Here is a 22802-nt window from a genome sequence, read left to right on the forward strand (position 1 = left end):
CACTCATTGTGGGAAAGTCATGAGCATTAGGTTTGGCGTGCAGCCTATGAATTTCAAACTTTACTTAAATGGGAAATTCCAAAGGGGTTTTCATTCTTAGTTTATCTTTGTTTATAACACATCAATGTAGGTTTAAAAAACAACTCAGAATTGTGGAGGAAAAACGTAGTTAAAGACCAATTACGGTTACAAATTAAAACCGACAAACTATTGCTCACACTCCACAGCAATTTATGCCTACCCTGTGAATCTGGGTGAACTAGGTTCTCAAGTCCAGCCCACCAACTCATTATTATGAACACAATTTTTTTGAAACCTATCAAACAGATTTACACCGAACCATGAAACAACATTTAATTGAGAAAAGCTCTAGATCTGATAGAGACTACTAGCTGCAGATTCCTTGACGTAGAATTATCCCCAGGCGTGAGACTGGATCCGGAAAACTTTTCTGCCACAGCATCCCTGCACGCCGGGGGGACGGAACCACGTGACTTTGCCCTAACATTGTCCGCATCTGTGACGTTAGCGAGGATACATAAGTCCCACCTGGGTCGCCTACATCCGTTTTTTCTCTTTCCGTGTGCAACGCGGATCCAGACTATGTTCTGGCCTATTTTCAGACCTTCCATCCCTTTTCACGCTTTGACGTTTAGTGGATCAGTGTGTGAATGCCTTCGGGTTTCAAGACGTGTACCTCCTTTGCACGCCCCATGTTGGCGACAGACCCTCACCTGATTTGCATGTGGTGCTTGGGAGAGCACCACGACTCAGAGAGTTGCGATGCCTGCCAGCACCTTAAGCCTAAATTGCGGCGGGAGTGCCGGATGAAGTTGCTGTCGGCGCGCTTGTCCAGGTTGGTGTCGTCCCAGCGTCCGTACCCTACCTCGGAGGCAAGGAACTGCCGTTTTCGTCTGCGGAATCGCCTTTCGCCGTGGCCCTTTGGGCGTGGCTCACCGGCTGATAGGTCCTTCAGTTTGTGTCCGTGGCCCTGTCCTCCTTGCGCGGTGGGCGCCGGCTCCCCCCGGGAGAGGCGCCCCCGCCTGTCACCTCCCCACCCGCTGTTTCCCGGCTCGAAGGCGACTAGGGCCCAAATGACAGACTACGCTGCCGCGCTGCAGGCTTTTTTGGCCCTTCCCCCACCTCCTGTGACGTCCGCAGATCCCTTGCCTTGCGCAGGGACGTCCGTGGAGTCGCCAGCGACTCCGGATCTGGTGCCGAAGGTCGGCGAGGTGTGGTCCTTCAGGGCTCCCCTCTTCAGCGCCTAGCGTCCCTGCCTCGCCGCAAATCCCTACGGGGTTCCCTGTTCACAGGTGATCGCCGATACTCCGGGCTCGTGACCGAGTTCCACTCGATCCACTGAGCAGGCGGCTGCCTCACCAGAGGTCGAGCTGGCGCCGTTTTGGCACCGGGAGCCTTCCTTCCCAGCTCCGATGGAGTCGCGGGTGGAAGCCAGAGCCTGAGGCACCTTCCTGAGTCCCTCTCGGTCCTCGGCGCGGGCGGCTGCCCCGTCCGAGGCCGAGCTGGTGCCTTTTCGGCGCTACACCCTTGCGGGTCCAGCGTCGGCCTCGCCCCATTCTCCCGGCTAGCACATGGTGGCTGGAGTCGGCCCAGCGCCACGGAGGCCCACTCCGGCACCCGTCGACGCTGATCAGGCACTGATGGTGGACTCCATTGAGCCGCGCCGGCGCCGGGTTCTGGATTCGTCTCCTGAGGTCCCTTCTTCTCCTGAGGTCTGTCACCTGTAGGTGTGTTCCTCCCCAGAGACAGGGTGCTGTGTAGTTGCCATTTCACCGGCATCTTCCAGGGAAGGCTCTTCGCCATGGCCTAAATCTTCTAACACTTCTTTCCGTGGCTCACAGCTGGCTTCTCCACCGGCCTCTCCACCCTCCCCTGGTGCCCCTCAGGTTCCCCATTCCTCTGTGGATCCTCCTCTATACCTGGGCTGGTAGCTTCCCCCTGGACTTGGGGATGGGCGGATCAGTCTGCAACCGTCACCCGTGGAGGAATTACTTTTACCTGCGCGGCGCCCTACTGAGGTCAGTGTTGCATTTGTTTGGGCTATTTCTACGGCTTCTGGTATTCTGAGGATGGGTGAGCCTATCACTCCATTTCCTACAGACAACCTCTTGGAGATTCTGGGCTCTGGTGGACTGGAGTTGTTCCTTCCTTTTGAAGCATCGCTCCATAATTCTCTTTTGGGGGCGCCCTGCCAAAGGTGATCCGGTGCCTCAGGCACTACTGCACAGCCATCGTCCTGCACCACACGAACCAGCCTGTCTTTCTATCCACCCTTCTACTCAAGTCAATCTACTGCAAAATGCCTTTCCCTATTTGCCTGTGGTGTTGTTCCCTCCGTCTCGGTAGGCCCGGTGATTAGATTTGTGGGGACGTAATGTCTTCGCTTCTTCCAGTGCTGCCTTGAGGGCGCTTAACACTTTGTGTGTGATGGCCAGGGCTACTTCTAGCCTGTGGGATTCTGTGGAGTCCCTTCTTTCTCATGTCTCTCATGAGAGTGCCCGTGCTGATCTGCGGGGCCATATGTTGGATGGTAGAGAGTTGGCCGCGTCCATTCTTCATGCGGCTTTGGATGTGCCCAATTCTGTTGGCCGTGCTATGGCCACTTCTGTTGCTCTCCGTCGCCATGCTTGGCTACACGATGCTCTTTTCCCTGAAAATATTAGAGAGCGTCTGGTCAACCTCCCTTTTGATGGGGTCCTGCTGTTTAACACTCATGCAGACTCCGCCATTCAGCGTCTTCTGCGGGGCTCCGTCCTCCTCCTCCTCCTCCTCCTCCTCCTCCTCAATAGGTTGGTTTGCTGATCCTCCAGGTCTGGGTGGAAGGCGTTATCCCACTTGTTCCTGGTATTGGTTTTTGGAGTGGCTGTTACACTTTCGTTGAGGGATACTGTGCCCTCGGCGTCCTTGGTTGGCCCCTCTTCTTCAGTTGGCTGTTACACTTGCTGTGAGGGATACTGTGCCTTTGGGGTCCTTAGTTTGCCCCGCTCTTCAGTTGGCTGCTGGTCCAGGCCCCTTTTTTGGTACGAATGTGTTTTCTGGCTGATTACTAAGCCTTCTGTTGTTTCTGCCGCAGGTCTTGATTTTGTCCTCTGATGCGGGATTTATTTCCCTAAGACTGGTTCCCATGCTTTCTTGGGACGTGTCCTACCCTATGTGGGGTACGTGTAGCTATTGAATAGCTCTGTCTTATGCGGGGAGGGTGTGGACTCCCTCTGCGGTTTCTTCGCCCTTCCTGGTGTTGCTGTTTTACAATGGTACGGTCTTTGGTCCTTACTGGGCCGTGACTTGGCCATCTACGGCGTTGTGTAGAGGTGTTTTGCCCGTTTGCCTGCTGTTTGGTCTGGGCCTCTGTCTGGTGTTTCTGAGGGCATAGTTTCCTGGGTTGACGGCCTGGTCCATGCTACTTGTTACTCCTCTGTTACTCCTCTTATCTTATAGCTGATCACACTGCTTTGCGGATCAGTTCTGTCCGAGACGACCCCTTTTGGGGCCGTTCGGGACGGTTTACTAACCTTGCCTTTGTTCTGAGCCCGATGTGGTCCGGGCGTTAAGTTTCATAGCATTGTCAGCAGCTGGCTGCCCCCGCCTGCTCTTCTGTTCTGTGGCCGGCGGCCTTGGCTTGGGCCCTGGCGCTTCTGCGTCTTGTCCTGCGGGGCCATTGTGAGATTATGTTCTTATTCTTCCACCTGCCTTATTACTGAGGTGCTGTTCTGTCTTGACTCAGGCTGCAATGGGTTCGGCTACCCTCTTCACTGGGTATGTTCCCGGTGGAGGGCTTTGCTGAGCTTCTGCCTCTTCTCCATGGAGTCTGTAGGTGGCTCTTCTTCCTCTAAGTTGTTTGTACCGTGGGGCTACCGGTGGAGGTCCCTGGTACATTGACTGGGCTTGAGGTGATTTGGCCTCCTTCGTATTGCCCTTGCTTCTCCTGTTGGTGAAGGCTGGGTTGCCTCTTTTGTCGTTATAACACATGCCCGGTGGGGCAGATGTTCCTCCACGAGGCAGAGGTTCTCTTCAGCTCAGGGCCTGTGACTCCTCCCCTGTTGCGGTTGACAGGGCTATTTCTCCCTGTCCCCGTACTGGTCCCCCTTTGGGGTCTTGTGCTCATCTGAACTGGAGAGGTTCTCTCGCAGACCCTCCTCCCCATTGGGGTAATGGCTAGGGTATCTATTCTACGTTAAGGAATCTGCGGCTTGTAGTCTCTATCAGATGTACGAGTTACTTACCTTCGGTAACGACGTATCTGGTAGAAACGATTCTAGCCGCAGATTCCTTCACGACCAACCCTTCATTCCTGACCCTTCTCGGTCTTCTTCACTCGCCTGTTCAGGGCGGCTGTCATCTGCGAGTGCCCCTTTTTTCTTACTCCCTCCTTAGGATGATGCTTGCCTTTGGTGTGTTGTTGCTCCATTTCTTCCTTTCTGGTGATTGGTGAGTGAATGCTTGGACACTTCTGCGTCCATGCATTTGGTCTCCAAGGTAGAGTTTGTTGTGCCTTGCTTCCTTGTGTTGCTTGCACGTCTAACTCTTACGGTCCTTGGGGTTGAGGTCCCCTGGCTCTGTCTCGACCCTCAGTTTTTTTCAGGAGATCCTCTCTCCTGGTGTGTTGGGGGGATGACTTGTCATTGATCTTCCATTCTGGCCTTGGAACCCTTCTTGGCTCCGGACGATGGTCGCAGACTTCTTCATCTGCTGTGCCCCTTTTTTCACATGTTGTATGCCTCCAGGGAAGCTGTTATGCTGGTTGCAGGCTGCTTACAATAGATGCACTCTATTCTTTCATTCCATGACTTGGTGCCTTGGTACCTGGCACTATTCTGGATGATGTTGTTCCTCACCATGTGTTTCTTTCCCTTCTGTATAGCTGGGTTTTCGCACACTGTTCCAGTATTCTCACAGTTTTGTTTGTGATGGCTCCGCGTTGTGGTGCGAAAAAGTTCTCCGAAGAAAACGGACATAGGTGCGCCGGAGTGGGACTTATGTGTCCTCGCTGACGGTATACAGCCTTTACAACGAAACTTTTACAACGAACTACCATTACAACGAAACTTTTACAACGCAAACTATTACAACGCATAGCGCTGGGGGGCGCTCTAGGATAGGGAATAGGTTTAATGTACTATCCAACACCTTCCCTACTATCCACGGGGACTGGAGTTGGAATAGTAAATGAAACTATTCACTATCCAGCGCCCAAAAGCATTATGCGTTGTAATGGTATGCGTTGTAAAACTTGCGATGTAAAGGTAGGCGTTGTAAAAGTATGCATTGTAACGTCATACATCCCTCGCTGACGTCGCGGATGACATCAGGGCGGAGTCACCTGGTTCCGTCCCCCCGGCGCAGGGATGCTGTGGCAGAAAAGTTTTCCATATCCAGTCTCACGCCTGGGGATAATTCTACGTCCAGGAATCTGCGGCTAGAATCGTCTCTACCATATACATCATTACCGAAGGTAAGTAACTCGTACGTTCATGGCAGATTTGGTGTAATTATTTTAAGCTATATTTTTGTAGCACAAAGCTTATATTATTACAGGACCTAAAATGAAAGTAATTTTTTTTGTACTGCTTTATTCCCCTCCATTGACCGATCTGCAAAATTTGCCATTCCGAACTATTCTTTTTTTTTGCTTTTTGTGGAGCTTTTTGCAAATTAATTTATTGGCATAGGAAAGGACTTTTCACTGGAAATACTGATCTAACCAGAACCACACAATGAAATCCAGCAGGTTGAATCATATATATATATATATATATATATATATATATATATATATATATATATATATATATATATATATATATATATATATATATATATATATATATATATATATATATATATATGTGTATATATATATATATACCCAAATATATATTTTCATCCAATACCTGCCCCAGAGTAAAGAACAGGTCCGACACTGCACGAAATATTCAAACATTTAATCAAGTGTGGTCTACGTTTCAGCAGAGAAACCTGGCCTTTTTCACACATGGGCGAAACGTGTTCTTGGCAGTCCACACTTGATTCAATATTTGAAGATTCCGTGCAGTGTCGGTCCTGTTCTTTACTCCGGGGCAGGTATTGGAGGAGTGTGTATTTGCGCTGGTTAGGTGTTGGATACCAACACGCCCCCTCGGTCTGGAGCACTGTGACCAACGGCAACAAAGGAGTCTTGTATAGAAATATTAATATCTATGTGATAAAGGCTGCTAAGCCAGGCGAAACACGTTGTGACAGTTCTTGATGAACAAGGAAACATCTTTTGCCAACCTGAAGCAGAGTTCGTGCTGGTGCTTCATCGCCGTATGGAGGTTGAAGGCAGCAAACTGGTTGATATATATATATATATATATATATATATATATATATATATATATATCCTTTCAATTCAGTCATAGAGTGCTGCATGCATACATTTGGCAAAAAAAGAAGCAAAGAACTCTGGATAGTTTCAAAGTTTTGGTGGGGAGCAGCTCCTGTATAGAGCACCCTACAACACCAGCAACACTCTAAATGTGCTTGCTTCAAAAGTCTGCTTTTCTACCAGAGTTTTTAAGCATAGCATTAGCTCAGTGCCATCCATGCCGAGCTGTGAAATGAAATTGCTGAAATCCATTTTGCATAAATCAAAGGGTTGGAGCAGAATAGGATTTCATTTTCTTCACCCAATAAAAAAAGTGCAAAAGTACAATATTTGAAAACCACAGCACATAGGACCAAAGCGGCAAATAGTGAAATATGTTTTCAGAATCTGACATATTCAACATATTATTCCATTGCAATGCTTCATGGTACATAAAGTATTGCTGCATTGTGATTTTACACCGGTGCCAGTGCCACCTCATAGTTGACACTCTTTATTGGGTAAGTGCCTAAACTTAATTCACATTGTTTCCACTCCTGTGTGTGGTATAGTGAAAAGTGGCAATCAAAAAAAGAAGAAAAGAAAAACTTTCAATATATACATGTGATATATATATATTTTTTTAAAACATCTTGTTACAGTTTTTCATTAGCACCTGGGTCTCATCAAGGCAAGGGAGGACCTATAGTCCTATTTGTGTAGCCAGTTCTTCCTCTCGGTTTATTACATTTGGTATCTTGGTGTTAAGATAAATTATACTTAGTACCAAAGGTACACAAACATCCTACTAGACCCCCAGGGAGGCATATTGTATCCTCCAATGGTGGTTTATTAGAAACTACATCTATTTTGATAACAAGTTATTAAGGTTTTTTGGTATAGATTGAGTAATGAAACAAATAAGCAGAGGCAACAGGGAAAAACACTTGCATGTCCTGGAGTTGCGATATAGAATTGAACTTAACACCCAGATACCCAATGGAGTGAATAGAGAGGAAGAACTGGCTACACATGTAGGACTTTAGTTCTCCCCTTGTCTTGATGAAACACAGGTGCTAATTAAACACTGTAACAAGCTTTTTTTTAAATCACGTTTATATTAGACATGTTTCTTTTTTTCTTTTTGATTGCCACTTTTCTCTATACCACACACAGGAGTGGAAACCATGTGAATTAATGTTGAGCACTTGCCCGATAAAGAGTGTCAACTATGAAGGTGCACTGCCCGGGTAAAAAATCGCAATGCGGCAATACTTTATGTTCCATGATGCATTGTAATGAAATATTATGTTGAATATTAGGTCAAATTTTGAAAAAATATTTCGCTATTCGCCACTTTAATCCTAAATGTTGTGGTTTTTATCTTGTGTGAAGAATATGAAATCATAGTCTGGCCCTAACCCTATGATCATTGCCAAATGTATTTCAGCAATTTTTACAATAATGTTATTGTTATGATGAAATATGATAACTATGGATAAAAGTAGCCTGGTAACTATGTTTTTTGATCTTTTAAAGAAAGACAAAATTGATTTAATAATTTTGTCCATTAGTTTCAGCATTGTAGAATTTGTATGTTTTATTCTACTCGGTCGGATGAATTGATCATGTAGGAATTGCTTCTATGTCTATGATGAATTATGATGGTATTTTCTAGGGTGCGTGGAGCACAACATGCAACTTTTCAAAGGCCGTCGCCGCCGAAACACGTTGTTGGTTTTCACACTAAAAAACATTTGTCTATCGGACAGGTGTGCCACATCCTTTGTCCATCAGACTGAATAATTTGGAAGGCTTCTGCCGTCACCAATGGCACAGAAAAGCAGGACACAAAAGCAGGTCACATGGTGTTCCAGGCAGCAGTTTTGCATATATATATATATATATATATATATATATATATATATATATATATATATATATATATATGCAAAACTGCATACTGTCTTGAGTTTCTAAACTGTGGTCAGTCTTTGTTCACATCCCTGAACTTCAGTAAAATACGACAGAACCACCACTCTGGAAGGAGGTGAAGTATGTAGGATGATCTTTAGCACATATAGATTGGAGATTGCTGGCTCTGCTACGTAGCCATCACTGAATGGTGTCAGACACAGAGGCTATTTTCAACTTGTCACTGATGTGGAGGCTGTTTACTGCTATGTTTCAGGAAAGCTGAAGGAGTGGACCCTAATTCTGTATGGAACAGCAGACCACCCTTACAACACATTCAGCACACATCAATCCCGCTCGAGGATGCTAGAGATCTCACCATCTGACCAGGAACCGTCTAAAGCAGCACTCTTGCAAAGCCACCTGGACTTCATGGAAGAAGAGGAGGAGTATGTGGGTAAGCTCTTCAGATGAAGTCAAACACCAGAGCTCACTGTGCAATGTCTATTGCATGAATTAATCACCTTACTGAGAAACCGACTCACCTCTTCTTTAAAAGAAACTATGTACACCTTACTAAGTTAATGCCTTACAGAGTTTCTTCTAATGACGTGGAGATGTCTGACCAGGAGTATGATAACTTCATAGGCTTTCCTTTGATAATGACATAATTCTGAACCTTGACTTAGATAATTCCTCTTGAAAAGTGCGGATGCTCCCACCTATTGCCTGTGCTTTGATTCTGGGCTGAAATTCTTTGATGAAGTGCTGGTGGGATTGTGCAGTGTGCACACTACAGTAGATGGTACATGCCCAATTGTTGATCTTCCCTCATTTAGTACATTCCCAGTCTATGGCTAAGATTCACACCCCAACTCCTTAAAACTGGATAGCCAAAAACAAAGTCTAAGCACTAAATGAATTGGAGTGTTATATGCCATTCAAGGCCTTTAGCTCTTCTTGTAATATGGGACCACCTGTACATAGGTTTAATTGTGCAATTGCATAAAAGAGCATTTTTGGGGATTGCTTTTAGGTAATCTCAAACACCTATGTTGTAATGTGTATTTGACACATTTAGTCATTCCTAGTCTGATCGCAATTAAAAATTACTCATTAGCCCCTCCACTGCACCCGCGATTTTGCGGAAGTGCGGCACTTCCGCAAAACATGCGGGCCGCGTCGGCCATTGTCCGACGGCAGCACCAGCGAGGTGCCGTTGCCGTCGGAAGGGGTTAATATTCATGAGGTAGGTCTCTAGAAACACAGGGATGGTGGCCTGCTGGCGACAGCGGACCACAATGTCTGTGTTTGCTTTTGAATGAAGCAACGTTAATAAAAAATGTTTTTTAAATGTAGGCCATTTTCCTAAAGGAAAATGGGTTGCATTTCAAAAATAAAAATGAAAAGTATTAGTTGGATCACTGCCTACTCTTAAAAACCGTTTTGCATACATTCAAACAGGGGAAGTTGGTATTAAAATGCAAACCTTTTGCGATCATATTTCAGTTGCAAAACATTCATATATACCACTGCGAGTCGCTTTTAGGAAGGAACGCTCTTAACATGCCCCTTCCTAATACCGAATCGCGAACCCATTTTGCGATTCGGTAATAGGTTACCGAATCGCAAAATGGGTCATTGTACATAGCAAAATGCTTTTTTCCAGTCGCAAACGGCCTGATTCTGCAAACCAGGACGTTTGTAACATGAAAAAAGCTACGTCCATGGGGCCTCCCTTTTACCCATAGGCACCTCTCTTACTGAGCACCTTTAAAGCAGCCCTTACGAACTACCACCTCTTACAGGAAGATCCTAAGCGGTTCTCAGCATATTGTCCTGTTGTACTCAGGAGTGCAAACAGCAGCAGTTCTTCACCTCCAAGCCAGGTGTCTGTTGGCTTTTTCTCTCTCATTATTCCCTGTATCTTCAGAGGCACAATTTGTTACCACCATTTATTTCAATACAATTTCAGTACCTATGTATTGAATTGAATTTATTGACTGTTCAATTAATTAAAATCATTACAGTAAAAATATATACATAAAAATATATACATGCACCTCCCACACCCTCAGTCCTCACAGATAAAAAATATGTAACTCCAACAAATCAGCAACTGAACCTTTTTTCCATATTTCATATACAAACTCTCTTTGAACTCTTAAAAAGCTTTTCACACATTATTGGCTGCTCTCCTTAGGAATAAAAGCCAGCGGGGACCGCCTTTAAGGATTACCCTGCGTAAACGTGGAACATTGGGTCCTATTCAAGTACAAAGGTACTTTTGTGTAAGTTTACTAATTTTCGGTATTCACAAAGGTAAACTTAGACCAAAAGTCTAACTTTATTACTTTTCGGTATTCACAAAGGTAAGTTGCTACTAGTAAAGCTTGACTTTTGGTCTAAGTTTACCTTTGTGAATACCGAAAAGTAGAAAACTTACATGAAAGTGTAAGTTTCCCTTTGTGATTTGGGCCTATTATTTGTAATGCTACAAAAGTACTGAAATGGATGTCGGTTACAAACCATACCAGTGAAATTGCAGGGACTGGCTAAAATGTGGGCCCAGTTAACCAACGCCATTACAATAGGGTATTACGGTAGTCGGACCCCGCTTTGGGATCTCCCAGAAAGCCCAGATTGGTTGAATGATTGTCTTGCGGCTCCGATCAAGGATGCTGGGCTGGCTGTATGGGGCGATTTATTTTTGGAGGGTGAATTATTTTCATGGGTATACCTGAGAAACATCATTAGCCCTAACTTTGCTAGGTTTAAGTACATACAAATATCTAGTTGGTCCCATGCACATACCTCCAGGCCAACTCGTGGAAACAAACTCCCCCTAGGTGGGCATAGCCAGTTAATATCCCTTTTGGTTGATAAATCTTCTGCCAAAAAAGAAATCTCAACATGGTACAAACTGATCACAGAGGAAAGAGATGGTGTCTTTTCACTTCCTGACGAGCTTTGGTCTTCCTCTATGGTGAACAGCAATTTGCAAGAACTTTGGATTTCTTCTTGTGGAATGTTGTGGGATGTTGTGAAACCATCCTGGCTCCGAAGAAATCACATCTTCTCCATGCATAGAGCCTACTATTCCCCTCTAAGGCTTTCAAAGTTCTCTCCGGGGAGCATGGTGGCATGCCCTAAGTGTGGTTTGGCTTCCGCCTCTGACTGCCATATGTTTTCTGAGTGCCCCACTCTGACCACATTCTGGGAAGCTGTAAGTAAAACTCTGTCATCGTCCCTGAACTTGAACATCGTCATTGATCTTCCACTTGTCATCTTTGGTATCTTGGATGATGCTCAGAGTCTGGAGAGGAAGCTAGTTTTCTATGCTATCTTGCTGGCCAGAAGGGAGATATGTAGGAGATGGAAAGACTCTCTACCCCCCACAATTGAAGATTGGTTTACTTCTACATTGGCAGTCTCCAAGCTAGATCTGGGTAGGGCTGGCAACTCGAATAAAAGAGCGTTCTGGCAATTATTGGTCTGGGCACATTGAGTATTCGGGTTCCCCCCCCCCCCCCCCCCCCCCCCCGGTCCTATGATTACGCCACTAAAACTTAATCCGGGGCGTGACACGATTGTGGCAAGATTCTCCACCTTTCACTGGTTTTTGTTTGATGTTTACAATTGGTTGAAGTTGGAAGAGCTGAGGGCAGAGCATAGTTGGACAAGTTAAGCCCTGCCAGACATTAACAATCTGAGACAGCACTCCGCTTGTACACCATTGGATTTCATCATAAAAACAAAACCAAGGTGGCAAATGAGGACAAAAAAAAAGAAAATGCAGGGACTAATGTGATGTGGTACATTACAGAGAAAATAAGCCAACACATATATTGTGCCACGTCATTTTTGTTTGGAATGCTCAGAAATACATTAAGTAGTTAAGTAGTTAAAAAAATCAATACTAAATTAGTTTTAATTGTATTGTAGGCAAAAATGAAAATATACATCCCTTGTAGTGTGCAGTCGGGGAAAAAAACTATTCTGTGCAATTTTTTACTCCTCCTACTGATGTATGTCATTATTACAGCTTTGGTTTCCAGATTCAAACCGAAGAGTGCAGATAAGCAAATTTACATATGTGTGTGTGTGTGCATATAATAAATATCTATTTTTGCTAGTGCTATGTTTAATTTATGTAGGTATATATTAATACATTTACTGTAGACAGTTCAAAAGTCGACTCCCCTCCCTTATCCCTCGTATGTCCTTGATTTGGGTACCATTAAACCCCGACAAAATAGACAAGTTATTTTGTGGTGTGTTCTATGTTATGCAGTCTTCTATTGCTGTTTCCTCTTCTTTAGTGCCATTACTTCCGATATGTTCCATTTACTGTGGTACTCATTCCCATATGTCCCTTTTTGTGCTGGTTTCAACAAACAACTCTATGCCTTATTTCTTTTGAAGGCTCCTCTTTGCTAGCAACACCCATTGCTATTGCTTTCATTTCACATCATTTGTAGATTCATGTAGCAAACGTATATTGTTTTCAAAGTTGATGATCTCGATGAAAGCTTTAGAAAACCACTTACTGGCTAAGAAGATATCAAGCCACTCATTGGTACCTGTACCTCAGCTAGCCTGCACTTCCTTTGTGGTATTCTTTGTTTTTATTAGGTCCTTGTCATGCGGAGTGTGGCAGCCAGGGTTGTGATGGGCCGAATACAGATCAGTGCCTGAACTGCGTCCATTTTAGTCTTGGGAGCATCAAAACTGGCAGGTAATATCCAAAATATTAGCATTGTTCTACAGGGCAGGCAGGAAATGTGTTGTTGCTAAATCCAGTCTGGTCATATTTAATTATCTCCGGATACAGGAATTTGTAGCAGGTGGTGTCAAATATGTTTAGCTAGGTGTTCTCTTGAGGTTGATCAGATGCTGAAGCATTTGCCTGTCCTGATGCTGTGGTGAGATGCAGCAGCACCCACCCCCCTACTTGTACCATACACCAGGTCGCTCAGTGGGGAATTCCTTCCTGCACTAGTCTAGATACCCCATTGCTATATATATATATATATATATATTTATCCAGTATTAGGGTATCTTTCATAGATTCACATGCCTGAATCATTCCCCGTCGTCGAGGCGGGAGTCCCACGGTAAATAAAATATATATAATAGCAGTGCCTAAAATTTCTTGTAGTAGGCTGGAAAAGCCTAAAGGCCTAACTAGGCCTCAAAACTTAGCAGCCTATCTACATCATTATGTAAAAAGACCTGAAATAGTAGCCTCAGCCAATCAGCTGTCCTCACCCTCTAGAACCTTCCAAGCTCAGGCAGTTCTCCTCAGATTTTCACCGCACTTCGTGTGTAAGGGAGTCTCCCTGAGTGCCTACTCAGTTTTTTGGATTTTCAAGCTTATAATGTCTGAAAGGAAAGCTCTTTTCAAACCTTGTGGAACCTGCTTCAAGAAGAGAGTCCATGTGGATGACAAGCACTCGGATTGTATTTATTGCCTGCACCCTTCACATGTGGTGAAGGACTGTAGAATTTGCCGTACCTTCACTCAGAAAACCATCAGGGATAGGGAGGCAAGGGTTCTTTTGTGGCTAAAGTCTTCATCCACTGATGAGGAGGACAAAGCCTCAACTTCTAGCAAGAGAGCTAGATCCACGGACAATGCTTCTCCTGAGAGAAAGAAAATGTTGAAAACCTCTCAGAAAGCTTCAGAACCCTCTAAGAGTGCATCGGCTTCTTCACATGTGAGTACTACCCAGGCCAAAACTATATCTCTGGTGTCTGTACCTACTACTACTTGGACTTCTACCTCCTCTTCTACTTCTGTGGTTACCACTTCAGCTATCACGTCACCTTTGATGTCTGTACCACCTTTGATATCAAAAACCAAGTTACAGTCTTTGAAATCCTTCTCTACGAAGGCTCCATCGACTAAACCGTCTGCTCTGTCGACAACCGCAAGGCCGTCGTCGACATTGTCTCCAAAGGACTCGTCGTCGAAGCCGCCATAGACGGCCTCATCGTCGACGAAGACATCATCGACGGCCTCGTCGACGAAAATTTCGTCGACGAAGACACCAACATCGGACGCGTCGACGAAGGCATCGTCGACGAAAGCACCATCGACGACCCCGACGACGAAGGGCTCGTCGACGAAGACACCATCGACGGTCCCGTCGACGAGGGACTCGTCGACGAAGACACCATCGACGGTCCAGTCGACGAGGGACTCGTCGACGAAGACACCATCGACGGTCCCGTCGACGAGGGACTCGTCGACGAAGACACCATCGACGGTCTCGACGACGAGGGACCCGCCGAGGACGGCCTCGTCGACGACGGCATTATCGACGGTCCCAACGTCGAAAGACTCGTCAACGACAATACCTTTGACGGCCTCGTCGACGGCAAGATCTTTAGCATTGGCAGCACCGTCGACGGAGAATCCGTTTTCTGGGACTTCTGCTCATCGGCTGCACGGTTCCCCGCCAGCAAAGATACAATTCACTCATTTTCAAATGAAAACTTATAAAAGGCAGGATTATTCACATATTTCTCCGCTTTTGCCATCACACATTTTGGAGACATACATGCAAGGAGAGTCAGATGAAGGGGAAGAGGATGATGACCCCTTTGGGATTGCCTGTCACCCTTCTCAATTGCATATTAAACTTCAAGAGGATGATGAAGAGGAGGTTCAGGAGCAATATACGCATGACGTCTATTCCACACCATATCAGTCACCTCATTCTAGACTTCCTCGGTCTGAGGACACAGCACATTTACCAACTTCCTTAATACAGGATTTGCAAGCTATGTTGGCAGATTATCGCCAGAGATTTCCACCCAATGAGGGTGCGCCCGCTGGGTCATCTGCTCCGGTTCCTGGGCCACAACCTCCGTCGCCAAGAGCTCCTTTGTCACCACAACCACGTACTTCACCAATTCCTCAAGTTGTGGACAGTTCTTCCTCTGATGGTGATGAAAGTAGAGAGGAGGGAGAATTACCGGATAACACTCCAGTGGACCCTTGGGAGGATTATGTCATCCCTACACCTTCTCCACCTCCTCCCCGTCCTTCAGACTCTCCGCCTGAAGATATTGGGGGTTTTCACAATATTATGCAGAGAGCTGCTAATAGATTTGAATTGGTTGTCACAGTTGAGCAGTCAGACTGCTTTTTACATGACTTTAAGGAGGGGTATCGGAGAGTGATCAGAGCCATACCTATTATTGACTATATATGGAAGGAAGGCCTCAATATAATGAAAACACCAGCTTCCATTCCAGCAGTTTTGCAGAGGATAGACAAAAAGTATCGAGCACCATCCGATACTCCTGCTTGTTTAATCGGTCATCCTCGACCGGATTCGGTCATTTCTCAGGCTGCACAGCAAAAGTCCAAAAATCCTTCTGCTCCCATTTCAACGCCACCTGACAAGGAGGAAAGAAGGCTTGATGCCATTGGGAAGAAATTTTCAGCAAACGCAGCAGCATCCATTAAAGCGGCTAATTCTTTAGCTATCCTGGCTCGTTATGATAGACAAATGTGGTCTGAGCTCACAGAATATCTTGAGCTGATCCCGGAGGATCAACAGATGGATGTGCGCAGAATTGTGCAGGAAGGCGAATGGGCGGCCTCAGAAATGATTGATTGCGCCCTAGACATTTCTAATACCAACTTTAGACAATTGGCTGGAGCAATTGTGCTTAGACGTCAAGGTTGGCTCAAGGCTACCACTTTTAGACCTGAGGTCCAAACCAAAATCTTGGACATGTCTTTCGATGGTGAGTCATTGTTTGGAAAGCACATTGATGACGCTTTATTGGCTATTAAAACCGATACCGATACAGCGAAATCTCTGGGAACCCTGCAATACAAGAGGGGGTCCTTTAGAGGTGCAAGAGGTCGTGGTTATTCCTCCAGAGGAAATTATTCAAACCAACAAAATCGACAGTATCAATCTTCCTACAACAAGCCCTACTACCAATCTTCTAACAGGCAGTCTGCTTCTGGTTCTTTCTCTCGGCAAGGAGGGAAACAGCGCTCAGGCAATCAAGGGAGAGATTCTAACAAACGCCAATGAGCTTTGCCGGATGTCGGCCACCCCTCTTTCCCTTCCCGTGGGCGCCAAGATTTCCGCCTTTTACCATCAATGGCGGAAGATAACTTCAGATCAGTGGGTCCTGGATTTGGTCAACAAGGGACACACTTTGGAGTTTTTACAAAAGCCTCCCACAACGCCGCCCAGGGGTCCCCCTCCCCCTCGCCTGCGCTTACTCTTCAAAGAAGCCTTAAAGATGCTACGCAAGAATGCAATAGAACTAGTCCATCCTTCTCAGAAAGGGCTGGGCTTTTATTCACGCTTCTTCCTTGTGGAGAAAAATTCAGAAGAGTGGCGTCCAATATTGGATCTGCGCAAACTCAACAAATATCTGAAGAAACAGAGTTTCCGCATGGTAACGTTGAAGGACATTCTGAATTGTCTCAACGAAGGAGACTTTCTGGCTTCTCTGGATATGCAAGACGCATATTTTCACATCCCTATTCACCCGAACCACCGCAAATTCCTAAGGTTTCAAGTGGCCGGCGTCCATTTCCAATTCAAAGTCCTCCCGTTCGGCCTCAAATCGGCCCCCAGAATCTTCACGAAATGCCTGGCTCCAGTGGCTGCAATGTTGAGGTCCCTGGGACTCCAGGTGTTCCCATACCTCGACGACTGGCTGTTAAAGGGTCCAACCAGACACTCGACCATGGAGGCAGTCAACAGAACACTTTCACTGTTCTCGAATCTAGGGCTGACCCTCAATTCTCAAAAATCTCAGCTCCAACCTCGTCAACGATTGACTTTTCTGGGTGCAGTCTTGGACACATGCCAGTGCAAGGCATACCTGACACAGGAGCGCCAAAACAAGCTCGTCAAACTGGCAAAACAAATATCCGCAAAAAAGTCGCTTTCAGTTCGGATATATGCTTCCCTTCTGGGGATGTGTTCATCTACGATCAATCTCATTCCTATGGCAAGACTCAGAATGAGACCGTTGCAGGAGGAGTTGCTTCGTCAGTGGAAGCAGGTCGAGGGTTCATTCGACGACCGCATCAAAGTCACTGTCAAGATGAAACAGGCTCTTCTCTGGTGGTCGAAGGCGCACAACTTGTCGCCGGGCCTCACCTTCCTCCAAGAGATTCCGGACTTCACACTGACTACGGATGCGTCCATGGAAGGTTGGGGAGGTCACCTTCAGGACCTTCAGATCCAGGGAAGATGGTCTCATCAGTACCAACAGATGCACATCAACATATTGGAACTCAGGGCCATTTTTCTTTCCCTGCAAGCTTTTCTGCCAAGGATCGTGAATTCGTCCGTCCTGGTGCGCACGGACAATACCACCAGCATGTTCTACATAAACAAACAGGGAGGAACGAAATCTCTTACCCTGTCACTGCAAGCTCAGGAGATGTGGGAATGGGCCTTAAGTCACAGCATCTCCCTCAAAGCAGAGCATGTTCAAGGGGTTCGAAACTCTCTAGCAGACAGTCTCAGCAGAACTTTTGTGGACTGTCACGAATGGGAACTCGAACAATATCAAGTAGACACAATTTTTCGACTTTGGGGGAGACCAACGCTGGATTTGTTTGCCACGCAGCAAAACAGCAAGTGCCTGTTTTATGCCAGCAGATTCCCAGGACGGGGGTCAAGAGGAAACGCCCTCCTCATGAGATGGACCGGAATGTTTGCGTACGCTTATCCTCCGATTCCGCTCATTCCGAAAGTCCTGCAAAAGATGAAGAGGGAACACTGCACTCTCATCCTCATTGCTCCACGTTGGCCAAGACAATATTGGTTTCAAGAGCTTCTCCTGCTGTCTCAACAGCCTCCGTTTCGGCTCAAACCGACAATGTCGATGCTGACAAGACAGGGCGGTCAGATCCAACATCCAGATCCTCAATCGCTGCACTTGTACGCTTGGCTCCTGATTTCCTAGAGTTCAAAGACCTAAACATCCCCTCGGAATGCAGGAAGATACTGTCGCAAGCACGTGCGCAAAGTACCATCAAAACATATCGTTTCAAGTGGAAGAGGTTTTGTTCATGGTGTGGAGATAATGACGTTCATCCACTTCAGGCTCCTCCTGAAGCCATCCTTCCATACCTGCTTTCTCTGGCTAAATCAGGTCTAGCCTTTTCTTCTATTAAAGTACATCTGGCAGCAATATCCAGATTCAGGAAGAATTCCAGCAAACCATCCTTATGTTCCTCCTCCTTGATCAAACAATTCCTTAAAGGACTATTCAGAGCTTTTCCTCCAGTTCGTCCTCCTCCTCCGGAATGGGATCTTAATGTAGTCCTTTCCCAACTTCTCAAAAGGCCCTTTGAACCAATCCATAAAGCGGAACTGAAGTTTCTAACTTGGAAAGGTGCAATCCTGTTGGCTCTTACTTCTGCTCGCAGAGTTAGTGAAATACAGTCGTTCACTATTACTCCCCCTTTTCTACAATTCTCTAAGGACTTTGTTACACTTAGGACCAACCCTAAATTCATTCCTAAAGTGCCAACTCAGTTCCACATTAATCAACCGGTCAAACTCAGAACCTTTTTCCCGGATCCAAAAACTCCTGCAGAGAGGGTTTTACATTCTCTAGATGTCAAAAGGTGTCTGAAATTCTATCTGCAAAAAACGAAAGACATACGTAAATCTACACAACTGTTTGTTGCCTATGGAAGACCCACCTTCGGTCAAGCTGTCACAAAAGCAACTATTGCCAGGTGGTTGTCTTCCACAATTACATTCTGTCATGACAAGGCCAATAGACCTTTATCAAGGAAGGTCAAAGCTCATTCCACAAGAACAGTGTCGACATCTACGGCCCTTTTCGCTGGAGTGACTCTAGAGAACATTTGCCGAGCTGCTACTTGGAAAAGTGTGCACACTTTTACCGAACATTACTGTCTGCAGTCGGCAGTTCAAGATGACACAGCGGTTGGTGATGCAGTGCTGCAGCATCTTCTTCACTAAGGTTGGAAAGATTATATATTTTAAACTTTACATATTTATAATGCTGTCCTATCTGTTATATTTGAAGGTTTTGATGCATATGTTATGTTAACAAGTTTTGTACTCTATTACCTTCCTGGTTGTGTGGGGATTGATTTATGTTTTCTTTGTCTCCCACCTTCCTCTATCGACAGGCATGATGTTACTGCTTGCTATTCTGATTCAGGCATGTGAATCTATGAAAGATACCCTAATACTGGATAAGAAAACGAGTTACTTACCTGTAACTACGGTTATCCAGTATTGGTATCTTTCATAGATTCACATGCACCCACCCTCCTCCCCGGTAGGGCAGTTCTGTCTATGGATACTAATTCTCACTTGTGCTGGGAAAATCTGAGGAGAACTGCCTGAGCTGGGAAGGTTCTAGAGGGTGAGGACAGCTGATTGGCTGAGGCTACTATTTCAGGTCTTTTTACATAATGATGTAGTTAGGCTGCTAAGTTTTGAGGCCTAGTTAGGCCTTTAGGCTTTTCCAGCCTACTACAAGAAATTTTAGGCACTGCTATTATATATATTTTATTTACCGTGGGACTCCCGCCTCGACGACGGGGAATGATTCAGGCATGTGAATCTATGAAAGATACCAATACTGGATAACCGTAGTTACAGGTAAGTAACTCGTTTTCATATATATATATATCACCTTTCCACTGTCCTTGTACAAACCGGGACTCTTTCGGCGTCGGTGCAATCCAGGACACAAGGTCGCCCTGTACAATTCACTCCACCTCGCACTCTCCAGTACGTGATGCACTCTTTGCAAAGAACACCGCCAGTCATAAACGTAGCTTGGAAGACTTTATTTTACATCAAGCCAAACCAAAAACCCAACGCGTTACAGCGATACACTCGCCTTGGTCACGGGTAATCGTTTGTTTGTCAGGATGTCATTATGTATAAAACTCCCGTATTTCACCATGTAAAGATGGCTGACAAGCTTTCAGTCCTATGCTGATGTTTGTGCACGAGATTCACCAAAAACTTTTTTTGAGCACTTTCTTTATCTTTATTTAATGTCGGTCCTGACAAACAAACGATTACCCGTGACCAAGGCGAGTGTATCGCTGAAACGCGTTGGGTTTTTGAAGTTTGGCTTGATGTAAAATAAAGGGGTCCATTATGATGTCGGGCGGATTGCCTCCGCCAGTCTGGCGGTAGCCACCGCCGGCCTGGCGGAGGCAATCCGCCCGACATCCATTGCCCAATTCCCCCCGCCACATTAGGATGGCGGGGGGGGACCGTTGCGGTGAAAAACACCGCCCGCCTGTTTTCCGCCCCGGTCGCCTTGCGGCCGGGGCGGAATGTGTTTCATATGGTGGCGGTGTCTGTTAGACACCGCCAGCCATATTACAATGCGCATATTGTCAGGCCTTTCCGTGGCGGCAAGGCCGCCACGGAAAGGCAGGCGGTGATTGCTGCGGGGGCCCCCTGTGGGCCCCCAGAGTGATGGCCAGAGGGGGGTGGCACACGGGGGGTACCTGTGGTACCCCCCTGCATTTGCATAATCGCAGCGGCTGGCACCGCGCGGTGCCTGCTGCTTCGATTATGCAAATGCGTGCATTTTGTTTTTCACAAAGTGGCGGGCGGTGCAGTGAGCACCGCCCGCCACAATGTAAACTTGAGGAATGCGCCCGCCACTGTGGCGGGAGCATCCTAATGCCAATGTCGGGACCCCCGCCCTTTAGGCGGGCGGTCCCGATCTCCGTTGGGGTGGCGGGCGGACTAAGTCCGCCCGTCATCCTAATGGACCCCAAAGTCTTCCAAGCTACGTTTATGACTGGCGGTGTTCTTTGCAAAGAGTGCATCATGTACCGGAGAGTGCGAGGTGGAGTGAATATATATATATATATATATATATATATATATATATATATATATATATATATATATATATATATATATATATATATATATATATATATATATAGGGACCACTGTCTGCCCTTAAAAAATGAAACGAAAAGTAATTTTTTTTTTTTTTAAATGCATTCTGTTTTCCTTTCTAATAACGAGCACAACACTATGAAAGAAGGTTTTACGTCCGCCATTGTGGGCGCAAAACACAAATCACAAATGACCACCTTCATCAAGAGGGTGGTAATGCACTTGTAAAAGGGAAGGGTTCGCCAGGGGATCCCTTCCCCTTTGCAAATGCAGGGGAAAATATTTTTTAATTACAGTCAGTGGTCCCATAGACCACTGACTGCCTTTAAAAAATTAAATGAAAATGTTTACATTTTTATTTTTTAATTGCATCCCTTTTTTTATCAGGAAAACGGGTTGCATTAAAAAAAAACTGATTTATTTAACAGGAGTCCCAGATATGGTGGTTTGCTAAGCCCAGCAGGCCACCATACCTGGGATGACCTGCCATTCCCAATGGGGTCGCAAATTGCAAGAGGTTCATTAATATTCATGAGCCTCTCAATTTGCGACCCCATTGGGAATCGCTAACAGTGTGAAATACACTATTGTACATTGGAAATAGTGCCTTGCAAATTGAGAGTCGGAAAAACTCGCAATTTGCAAGGCGCTATTTCCACGGTCGTACATCTGGCCCTAGAATACTTAGAGATGTGATGCAATTAATTTATGAGGACCTGGAATAAAGAATTGCCAGACACATGCCTGTTTCATATGCTTTCTCAGGGGCTGAAACACAAGTCTTGAGACAAGAAATATGACTAAAAGAATGCTGCAAAAACGATAAAGATAACACATGAAGAAACATTTATATAAAGCCTCTTTTGAATGGACAGAACATGAAATTGCATTTCAAACCAGATTTCGAAAGAAATAATCAGCAGTAGTAGACTCATTATATACTTCAGAGAAATAATGAACATTTGCCTGTTGAGAAAATGAGCGAGAAACAATGGCAATCCAATCAGTTATCAGAATATACAAACCAAAGTAGGCTGAGAGAGTTAATCCAATCTGGCCAAGTCAAAACTGCAGCACAGCGGGCCATAGTCGAAGTCAGTTAACCCTTCAGCTGAAAGGTTATTTCCTGCTTAACTTTACCAGCCAAGAAAGTACAGCTTCTAGGAAATGCCATTGGAAAAGTTCAGTTCAGGGATTTGACATTGAGTAAATCAAGAGTCAGTCCATCAGCATGCCAGGTAGGGAAAATGAGAATGACTGCCAGCTCACACTCCTCCTTCATGGGGCAATTATACTTCCAAAAGTTCTTGGTTTACACCCGCAAAAGTATCCTTTTCATCACCTCATATGGTTTCCTGGAAACCTGGAAGAAGTAAGTAATCATTTTTGCAAAATCATTAGATTTATTAAGTTCAATTTGTGTTACATTTCTATCTCTTCCACGGAAGTAGGTGGAATTTCAATTTGCTCACAACCGCTCTACCTGGGTTTGCAATAATATTGTTTCATTTCGGTCAAAAGTGTTGCTTAGCTGAAAGTGAATCCATTGTTAACCAACACAGAAAAGAAACTTCATGAAAAGTTCTCTCAGCGGCTAAAGC

The 22802-nt window shown here is 45.5% G+C and overlaps 1 protein-coding gene across 1 annotated transcript in view; it reads left to right on the forward strand.

Moving 5' to 3' along the window:
* Positions 1 to 22802, forward strand: part of PCSK6 (proprotein convertase subtilisin/kexin type 6) — a 1486774-nt gene that overhangs the window by 1235973 nt on the left and 227999 nt on the right. The window contains exons 14-15 of the mRNA XM_078683097.1: positions 8559 to 8738; positions 12917 to 13019. Of these exons, the coding sequence (XP_078539223.1) occupies positions 8559 to 8738; positions 12917 to 13019 (283 nt within the window). The remainder of the gene's footprint in view (positions 1 to 8558; positions 8739 to 12916; positions 13020 to 22802) is intronic.

This window comes from Lissotriton helveticus, chromosome 3_1 (genome assembly GCF_964261635.1).
Source record: "Lissotriton helveticus chromosome 3_1, aLisHel1.1, whole genome shotgun sequence".
Taxonomy (NCBI): Eukaryota; Metazoa; Chordata; class Amphibia; order Caudata; family Salamandridae; genus Lissotriton; species Lissotriton helveticus.